At 29.2% G+C, this 10866-nt stretch overlaps 1 protein-coding gene across 1 annotated transcript; it reads right to left on the bottom strand.

The window, feature by feature from the left end:
• Positions 1-969: 969 nt before the first annotated feature.
• Positions 970-5626, bottom strand: noc (no ocelli). Its single transcript, XM_070633806.1, has 2 exons — positions 4946-5626; positions 970-3916 (listed from the first exon to the last, which is right to left on the bottom strand). The coding sequence occupies exons 1-2, from the start codon at positions 5045-5047 to the stop codon at positions 2531-2533; spliced, it is 1488 nt and encodes a 495-aa protein (XP_070489907.1). The 5' UTR covers positions 5048-5626; the 3' UTR covers positions 970-2530.
• Between the last annotated feature and the right edge of the window lie 5240 nt (positions 5627-10866).

Genomic DNA, 10866 nt, shown 5'->3' with positions numbered 1-10866 from the left:
TGTACTTTCAACAATGATCACATCATGAAGTTGTCTAAAATTGCAAAAATTCTCAAGAAAATTTAGCTTTGTGTTCAAAGTTGATAAGAACACACGATTTTGATTCAAAATCTTTAAGAACACATTATTTCGGTTCAAAACTGTAAAGAACACATGACTTTGGTTCAAAATTGATTAGAACACATGATTTTGGTTCAAAACTGTCAAGAATACACGAGTTTAATTCAAAATCTTAAAGAACACTCGAATTTGGTTCAAAATTGTTAATAACACTCAACTTTGATTTAGAATCTTTAGAAACAAATGACTTAGGTCCTAAATCATTAATGATAAGCGACTTTGGTAGTAAATTGCAAAGATTTTGTCATTTTGATCAATTTAGGACCTCAATTTTGGATCCTTGGGGTCCTAACTGCTGTAAATTGTAAGATTCTAACCAATTCTAAGCTTCTGACTCATTCAAAAGTGATAAATCCCACTAATTACCCTCAAAACTGATCCCATCACCTTTGTCTAGATTCCTCAACATCCCCTCAACTTGACCTTCTTCATCCTATATCCCAAAAAATTCCACAATATTCCCAAAAACAACAATCTCAAAGAATTTCAATTCAACAAAAACTTTCTTCTTCTTACTTCTGCTCTTCTCACTTCTCCTTCAACATCATCTTCACGCATTTAATTTCATTTACAATTTTTCATCTCTCAATTTGTTCATCTCAACAAGCATAAAACTGCCTTTTATATTCAAATATCAATTCGTTTTCATTACAAAGCTCATTCATTTTCATTATTTTTTTTATAATTTATTCTGGCCTTTCTTTTATTACCGAAAAGATAAATTCCTTTTTTTCTTCTCTCTTTTATAGTCGAAAATTTTCTTTTCATCCTAATAATGAGCGTAATTAATTCACATAAGGAAACATGAAAACATAAGACAGTAAAAACATAAGTTTATAGAATTTTATAAAAGAAAAAATTAAAGATTTTTTTCATCCACAATATAATTTATATGTAATTTATATCCATGAGTAGTGAATTGTGTGAGTTTTAAGCATAAACTTCAATTTTTTCTTTGTATGGAGGGTAGATGGATTAATGGAGGATGTGCATGGTGAGAGGTTTTGTTGGTGTTTGAACCTTGGTGGATTTATGGTCTATTAGGTGATTCTCTGATGATTTTTTGTGGATATGTAGTCAAATTTTAGGAATAAGATTAATTTTTGTGTAAAATACTCCCAGAATTCCGCTGTAAATTTGTAACTTTAGCTCAACTTTAGCTTAGCAAATTATTATGCAAATTAGCCTTATTTGCGGTAAACTCAGAAGCATATGAAGCCATCTAGTGTGATGTTTAATGAACCCTGACTCTATTTTTCATCATTTTGCTACAACTGAATTTATATAAATCCAGAGTTGGCATGACTTTGGGAGTCCGAATTTCAAAAATCCAAAAATATGCCTCGACTGAAGTACGGCATTTTACATTATAGTCATATGAACTCTTCATTAATGAATGCGAAACTCAATATAAAGTAAAGTTCATCTTTCGACTTAGTTCTCTTAGTACATTCGTTAGGGCTGCTTTATTTCCTATATCTATGCCTTTGTGACTTTTTACAGTATTTCAAAATTATTGGCATTTCTATAAGATTTTTATTTAAGACGCGAAAGCATGTAGTTGCTCGAGATCGTGATCGAGAACGAAAATTCTAAGAGAATTCTTCAAATCCTCAATCTGTAGATTTGTTGAGGAACTGAAAAGGATTGGTCTGGGTTACAAGAACTCTTATAGGCCACTATTGAGAACAGAACTCAAAGTTTAAATCGGATTTTGTATGAACAATTCAGATTCATACAAAATTAATGTATGTACACCGAGCTAACAAGACAATAGTTACAAATCACAGGTCATGGATCACAATTGATGTGCACGACCAACGAAGTAAGTAAACCAGTAAGTCAAAATACTTAAGTCACCAAAAATCCTTCATAAAATCCACAAAAGTTCAAAAATTCACAAAAACCATCTTAAATTCTCCACAATCGATTGCAATCTTGAGAATCACATTTTCCCAAGGGATTCAAAACAACAAATTATTTTTTGCACCTCACAACCTCTTTTGTATAAACGTCCATTCTCTTTTTAATCCACCAATCCTCCAATACAGTAGTTACTTTAGCGATCTCACAAACAAATTACTTCGCATTGTCACTTTTTTTTACACCAAAAAAAAAATTTCACATAATATTTTGTTGCTTTTTGTCTCGTTCCTCATAGTTTATCATCAATTAATTGTAATAATAATAAGTAGATAATAAGAATAGTAATAATAATAATAATCAGCTAATTTTAATCTCTCAATTTTTATTATTATTTTTTTTCTGTAGTTAATTATACTTCATTTTTTTTAATTTATGTATGAATTTATCACAGTATTTTCAGCTTGCGCGACACACACACACGAAATTATCAATTTTTGAGAAATAAATTTACAAAAAAACAAAAAGCAGAAGCTTAATTTTATTGTTATGGATGTGCGGCTGCAGCGGCTGCGGCACCAAGTCTTTGTGATGGTGTCATCCATGAATATGGTGGATAATAAGCCGATAATGCAGGATTAAATGAACTATATGGACTTGCGGCTGATGGTAGCGTTCCAGGTTTTGCATACGGATGATAACGTGACGCTGACAATGGACTAAGTGGTGAGGTACTTGGTGGATATGCGGACGCAGCACTTCTGTGTAAACCAGGTGGAAAAAATAACGGTGGCATAAGTGATGCAGCTGACTGTTGTGCTGCTAATATACTTGCAGCTGTTGCTGGATCCGATAAATTTGGTGAGTGTGTCTTCATATGTTGAATTAGCTCATCCGTTGTTGAATATCGTCGACCACAATAGCCATCATGCAGGAGCCAATTACATGCAAATGGTTTTGACATTTGTGCAAATGGATGATTTGGAGGTAGTGATGACATGGCCATTGCTAGACCATATTTTTGTTGTTCACATTGTGCACAACCAGCCGGACATGGTACACCCATAAGCATTTGTTGATTATGTGCTGAATATTGACATCCAGTACAATATGGATCTTTACATACTGGCACAAGTGCTTCACCACCAGTCGGTGTCTTTATACGTGCATAACTTAAATATGGATTAGCGGCATTTTGTGGATAACCTGATGCAGCAGCAGCTGCTAACATTGATGCATGATGTTGTGATAAAGCACTAGTAAATGATGATCTAAATGCTGGATTTGTTGGATCAATACCAGCTGGATAAAATGGATTAAAACCAGCTTTATACATTCCCATATCCTTCTGTTGTGACTGTAATAAATCCAATGCTGATCGTGGTGATTCCTTTTGTGATAAACTTGGTGATTTATTTAATTCACTTTTTTCACTATCATTCTCGATAATATTATGATTTTTATTATCAATACTATTATTATTATTATTATTATTATTACTGTTAACACTAGCTGGCGATTCACGATTACTATTGCGTGACGATACACGTGAATTATTATAAATTATATCCTTTTTTGCATTTGATTTATTACTTTCATCACTCAAATTATCATCAACACTACTTGCTTTGGATAATGGACGATGTATGTCATCGCCATTAAGATTTTTACGACTCAACACATTCGTTTCGTATGGCTTAAAACTTAGGTCATTTATTTTATCCATTTTTTGTGCCGACGGCTGGATTTGTTGTTGTTGTTGATGTTTTTGTTGCTGTTGTTGTTGTTGTTGTTGTTGGGTATTATCCAATTTTTTTGATTTGTCTAATCCTGATGATGGTGACGATACGAGGGATTTAACGTTGTTTGAATCGGCTCCAATTTGGGAGCATGTTTGAGCCAGAAGGGCAAGGGGGCTCTTTTTTGAGTCCAGCTGTTGAGAAAGAATTAGAAAAATTAGAATTTTAATTTATTAATTTTTTTTTTTGTTGAAAAGTGAAGGAATTTTAAAAAATTAAAAAAATTTAAATTACTATAGAAAAATATGAAATGTGTTATGACAGGCAGATGTCATAATTTTGATTGATAAAGCTGTAATTTTTCATAAATTAAATCAATCTTTCACAGAAAAATATTTTTTATTATTTACACCACGTTTTAAACGAGGCTACAAAGTTATTTTTTTAATAGGGATTTGAAGATTGATGAAGAATTTTGAATTAATGTTGTAATTTCGTGAATTTTGAAATTTGATAAATTTAGTTTTAAATAAATTAAAAACTTTATATAAATCTTTAAATTAAATTTAAAAATTTTAAATTAATTTTAAATTTAAATTAAAACTCTAAAATTAATTTTAAAGAAAATATCTTTTTTCATTATGGATTAAAATTTATAAAAGTAAAATCCTTAAAATTCAAATTGATTTAATTTATGTTTTTAGATTTTTTAATGAATTCTTCTCAACAATTGATTTTTTTTTTGAATTTTTATATTAAAGTTAAAAAATAAATTTTTTCTGATTTTTGTGTCAAAAAATATAAAAATTTTGATTTTCAATATTTTTATGTTTTTTAAAAAATAATTTAAAGTTTTTTCTTGAATAAAGTTAAGTATTACGGTGAAAAATTTTAAAATACCACAATTTTTAAAAAATCAAATCTCTATTTAAAAAAAATAATTAAAAGATTTTTTTTTCCTTTTTTGAAAAAAAAAATATATTTTGATTATGGTTTAAAAAATTTTAAAATTTAATTTTTTAGGTTTTTTTTTAAGATTAATTTTTTAAAAATTTCCTATTTTTTAAATTGTAATTTTGACAATTTTTACAATCATATTTGAAGAATTAAATTCATTTTAAATCAAAAATTTTGAAAACATTTCTTGAGATTTTTTCATTTTTTTTTTCAACTTTCCTTCAATCTTTTTACTTATTAAATAATTCACAAAAAAATGTCCTTACCGTAGCTGAGTTGCCGGGAGACATGTAATCTGGCTGTAAATATTGATTATTTCCTATAGTGAGCATTGGTATAGTCGTGTTCGCTCCTTCAAGCACAACCATTTGCGATTGATATAAAAATTGTCTTAAATTTTTTGGTTTTTCACTTTTTTAACTTAAATTTTTATTTTTTGAATTTTTTTTAAGTTTTAAGTTTTTTTTTTTGGTCGACGAAAATTATAAAAAATTTTTGTTAATTTTTTTAAATCATTTGAAGATTTTTTTATTTTTTAAAATTTTTTCACTTGATTTTTTTGATGGTTTTTAAACTTTTTTAATCCAGAGAATATTTTTGATAATCCAATCTTGGCTTATTTTTGGTCGATTCTCCTTTTATTCCACAGTTTTTTTAATCCTTGAATTTTTTTGACTCATAATTTTTGAATTTCACAATTTTTGATCCATTTTATATTTTTTTAAAAATATTTTTTGTGTTTTTTAAAAATATTTTTTGTGTTGTAAAATTTGTTTTTTTTTTTTTAATTTTTTTAATCCATAAATTTGAATTTTTCAAAATTTTTCTTCACTTTTTTGGATTTTTTACTATTTTTTCAAAAATAAATCCAATTTAATTCTTCTTTTCTTAAATCACTGGGAAAAAATCGGACTAGAATTTTTCCACGTCTAATAAGCACGAAGTCAACTCTCGAACTGAGAGCAGTGCTCAAATTTGTGCAAAAAAATGTGAGAAAATGTTTTTGTAAATTTTCGAAAATGAAGCAACAGGAGAAGAGTTTCGAGAGCATAAAAAAGTCCTCTCGCGAGAGAATTTTCGAATATGAGAGAAAAATCTCTTCGAAAAATGAATATCAGCAGTGAGCATTGAAAGTCAAAAAATATAGTTTCATGCATGTGCCAAAACGGAAAGAAAAAAAATTTCCATGATGGCTCTTGTTGATGAATCTGCCAATAAAAAGCATGCGTTAGAGCGAAAAATCCACCATTGAAATATTTTTTTCGTTGACGAGCGTGAAAGTCGTGGCTGAGAGTGAGAATTTTTGCATGATTTTTCACGAGAGTTTTTCATGAAATTTGCTTAATATGGAGTGACATATGATATGGAGTCATAAGCCACCCATGATGAACGCGATGGAATCTTTGAAATTAATATGTTGAAGAGCAGTTCACGCTTGTCAGACAGTTATATGAATTTTTGATTGAAGATGCAACAGCAAATTTGGAATAATTGGTTAAACTGATAATTTTAAATTTACTGGTTAAAAATCTAATAATTTTTGGGAAATAGCTCACAATTTGATTATATTTAAATTGAATTTTTCAAATTTAAGGATAATTTTTGGATTCAAAATTTAAATTTGATTTTTGAATTTTCAAATTTTAATGTTTTAAATTTTCAAATTTTGATTTTCTAAATTTTCAAATTTTGAGATTTTAAAATTTTAATTTTCTAATTTTGATTTTTTAAAATATTCAAATTTTCATTCTGTAACTTTTTCAAATATTGAGTTTTTAAAATCTTCAAATTTTTAGTTTTTCAAATTTTTAAATTTTCAAATTTTGTTTTTTCAAATTTGATGCTTTAAATTTTCAAATTTTGTTTTTTTAAGTTTTCAAATTTTGAATTATTAAAATTTGATTTCTAAATTTAAAATTTTTAAAATTTGATTTTTTAAAATTTGTTTTAAATTTTAATTTTTCAAAAGGTTTTAATTTTAATTTTTAAATTTTGTTCAAGCTTTACTAAAATTACAAACGTCTTTAAATTCTTAATCTTTTGAATTTTCAATATTTGAATACTTTTCTATATTTTTTTTTAGGTTTTTCAAATTTTTGAATTTTTTAAATATTTCAAAACTTCTAATTTTCTTGAAACATCATCAATTCATCTAATTCGTCCCAGCCACAAAACTCCAATTTCAAAAAATATGTCCCTACTTCTTCCTCCGTACCGTTTGAACTCATCCGACACATTTAAACTAAAAATGAGAATTTTATGCTGTTGCAACTCCGATCTGCTACTGAAATGATGATGAAAAATTAAATAGAATTCATTTCAATTCATTTATTTTATTTTCTCATTTCCATTTAACGTCTTTGATGTTGAAAGCTACTGACTTGGTGATTATTGTGTTGATTTTGATGCAGTTGAATGCATTTTGAAATTGAAACCATCATTTAAAAGAGAAGAAGAATGTGAAAATATGTTGAAAAAGAAAACTTAAAAGATATATCAATAAATTATGTAAATGTTTTATGAGACGGAAGGTAAATAAGTCATGGCTCTGTTTGTAGATGGATTGTTGAAAGTGGAATTGTTGATGGGAAGAATTGAGGAGACTTGGATTGGATTTTTTGAGGTATTTTTGAGGTTATTTAAGAAAATTTTGGCATTTTAGGTTGATTTTGGCATTTTTGTCTCGAAATTTACACTCAATTTTGGGAATTTTGTCCAAAAAGTAACGATTTTGACCCAAACACACTCTACAGCTTCGGATAGGTCTAAAACCCCTCTGTTCATTCCTTACAGGCACAACTCAACCTGCAATAAGTCAAATTACCAAAATTTCACCATATTTTCACCATCAACTCATTAAAATCCACAAAAAAACCTCATAAATAATCCCAGCAAAAAAAAATTCCCCGTCTTCCACAAATCAACCTGACAAGTCAGCAAACAAGCCTCCCTCGAATACTCATCACGTCTAAAAATATAAAAAATCTTGCAGATATGACAAGCAAATATTTATACAAAAAAATTTTTATTTCCACTCTCACTCAAAAGTCATTCATCAAAATGCTATTTTTAAATGTATTCTTATCTATTTTTTCAAATAAACACTTAATGGTCTATTTCCTGCAAGTCAGCCTCGCTCTGTTGTTAAATGTAAACCATAAATAACATGAAGGAGGGCAAGAAAAAAAATGTGAACATAAATGAACATAAAAAGAAATTTTTGTTAGTCTTTGATGAAAAAATTTTTGTCATGCAATTTTTAAGGATCGGAATTTTTGAATAAAATTGGATGTTGAGGGTGGTTTGTCCGGGATGTTACCCGGATCTGTTTCCCGAAAGGTAAAATTTGTGGAAAATTATACTTCGGCTGACGTAACTTAGACTGACTGGGACTAGTGGACATTTTGATTAAATGAAATGAAAAGGCTTCTGCATTCCTGGGATATGCTCTTCTAACTACATACGTCAGTAATCCCAAATATTATCCTTTAAACAAAACCCAGAATTCCTGGATTGCATGTGTTGAAAAGGACCCTAGAGTCCTTAATATCCCGAACTGGCAGAAGGTTTCGAAGGAAAGAGCTGTCTTCAGACATTCCCTATGCTTAACAAAGAGCCCTCGTGCGCCTCAGCCAAGGAAGTAAGTTGTAAGTAAACAAAACACATGGACAGGCGGAAGCCGGCTAAAGAACCCGATTTAGGCGTCATCTGTGGATTTTAAGCTTGAATTATGTAATCCAGGTTAGCAAAATATCAAATTTTCTATAAAAAAAATTAACAATTGTAGCCATAATTATATGATGCATGACCGTAGAGTAAACAAAACAATTAACCAGCAATGTTATGGCCATAAAATATAATTAAGTTAATCTAATAAAATTATAATTGCATAAAATAGGGATTTTTTACTGTTAACGTCTATGCATATCTCTTGGAATAAAGCTGTCGATAGAGACAGTACTGAGACAGACTTTCGCAAAAAATCGGGAAATTTACAAGGGTCAGACACTCCAGTGGTACAGTACTGTACTTACTGTACTTACTGTACTTTTCATACAAGTACAGTAAGTACAGTAGGTACAGTACAATACTTACTGTACTTTCATACAAGTACAGTAAGTATTGTAAGTATTGTACTGTACTTACTGTACTTTCATATAAGTACAGTAAATATTTTACTGTACTTACTGTACTTATATGGAAAATATTCTAAGGATTATTTTGTTAAATTCTCTTGTGAAATATGTGAAATTAATGTTAAAAATCTTAAAATTGTAATTTTTTACCTTAGTTTTCTTATAATAATGTAAAAATAACTACTACAAATCCAAATTTAACATAATGCTTCTTATTTTGGCCTAAATTTTCTTATTTGAAATGAAAAATCGTTCTGAAAAGCCTGATTTGGCCTCGAATTTTATATTTCGAGTGCAAAATCACTCGGAAAAGCCGAATTTGACTTCGATTTCCATATTTGGGATGAAAAATCACCCAGAGAAGCAGAATTTGGCTTCGATTTTCTTATTTGGGATGAAAAATCACCCGGAAAAGCCGAATTTGGTCTGGATTTTCATAGTTTGGTTAAAAAAATCACTCGGAAAACCCGAATTTGGTCTCGATTTTCATATTTGGGATAAAAAATCACTCGGAAAAGCCGAATTTGGCTTCGATTTTCTTATTTGGGATAAAAAATCACTCAAAAAAGCCGAATTTGGCTTCGATTTTCTTATTTGGGATGAAAAATCACCCGAAAAAGCCGAATTTGGTCTGGATTTTCATAGTTTGGTTAAAAAAATCACTCGGAAAATCCGAATTCGGTCTCGATTTTCATGTTTGGGATGAAAAATCACCCAGAAAAGCCGAATTTGGCTTCGATTTTCTTATTTGGTATGAAAAATCATCCGGAAAAGCCGAATTTGGTCTCGATTTTCATATTTGGGATGAAAAATCATTAGGAAAAGCCGAATTTGGATTCCATTTTCATATTTCGGTTGAAAAGTCTCTCAAAAAAACCAAATTTTGTCTCAATTTGATGAATTTAATTTGGAAAATTCATAAAAATGTAAATTAGTACATCAATTTTCTTATATAAAGGTAAAAAACTTTGAAAAACATTATTTTCTATTAAATTTCCTTTAAAATTAGTGAAATTTAATAATTTTTATCACTTTTTTACTTTAAAAATGATAATACAAGTATTGTAAGTACAGTACAAACTTACTGTACTTTTCATACAAGTACAGTAAGTACAGTAGGTACAGTACTGTACTTACTGTACTTTCCATACAAGTACAGTAAGTATTGTAAGTATTGTACTGTACTTACTGTACTTTCATATAAATTCAACAAGTACAGTAAGTACAGTACTGTACTTTTGGAGTGTCTGACCCTTGGAAATTTACGGGCTTAAACCCGGACCTTTAAAACGAAAATGTTCAAAATTTGGCAAAAATTCCAAAATTTGTATGCAGTTTTTGACTTCTTGAAAAATCGAAAAATTTTGAGGCTTTGTTGGAACACAGCAGCAAGGTAGAAAAGTACAGCAGCAGCGTCCCGGCAAAAATACAGCAGATGGCCGCTCTAGTTATTGTTCACTTTAGATTATTTTTAATAATTCTTTACAACATTACAACAATAAAGTAGAAGAAATTGCTCCTAATAACCCTAATATATGAAATATCCCATGATAATTGACTGTTTAAAAATTCTATTTAATTTGGCAATAAGTGTCTTCAATATAATTTACGAGTCCCATTATAAAAAAAGACTTGACAAAGACAGTATTTTATTAGTGTCATATAAAATGTCGCTTCCTAATCGCTGATGACTTAAAGTGAGTGTTTCAGTTAATTGCGGTATTATTGTTGATAAAATGATATGAAAATATTCCAGAGTTGGGAATTGCTGTTTGAATGACTTAAGAAAATGCAAATTAAGGATGTTAATTGAACCGATCAAGCTTCTTAGTTGTATATACAAGGACTACCAAACTGTAGTCTCTTACAGCTATTTTTGGTCTATTTTTTGAAGCTTCTTCTAGCTTATATATGTAAATATATTTATACATTACAACTAAATTATAATTTAAAATGTGAACCGAAGTGGTCTGTTGGTGGAATGGTTTTTTTCTTCGGGGCTTCATCATTGCACAACTCAACCGTCATTGATTCTAGACCAGGTATGTGAA

This window comes from Chironomus tepperi, unplaced genomic scaffold, assembly GCF_022539635.2.
Source record: "Chironomus tepperi strain 1889 unplaced genomic scaffold, CSIRO-AGI_Ctep_v1 contig_81, whole genome shotgun sequence".
Lineage (NCBI taxonomy): Eukaryota > Metazoa > Arthropoda > Insecta > Diptera > Chironomidae > Chironomus > Chironomus tepperi.
This window is presented reverse-complemented; position numbering and strand designations above follow the sequence as displayed.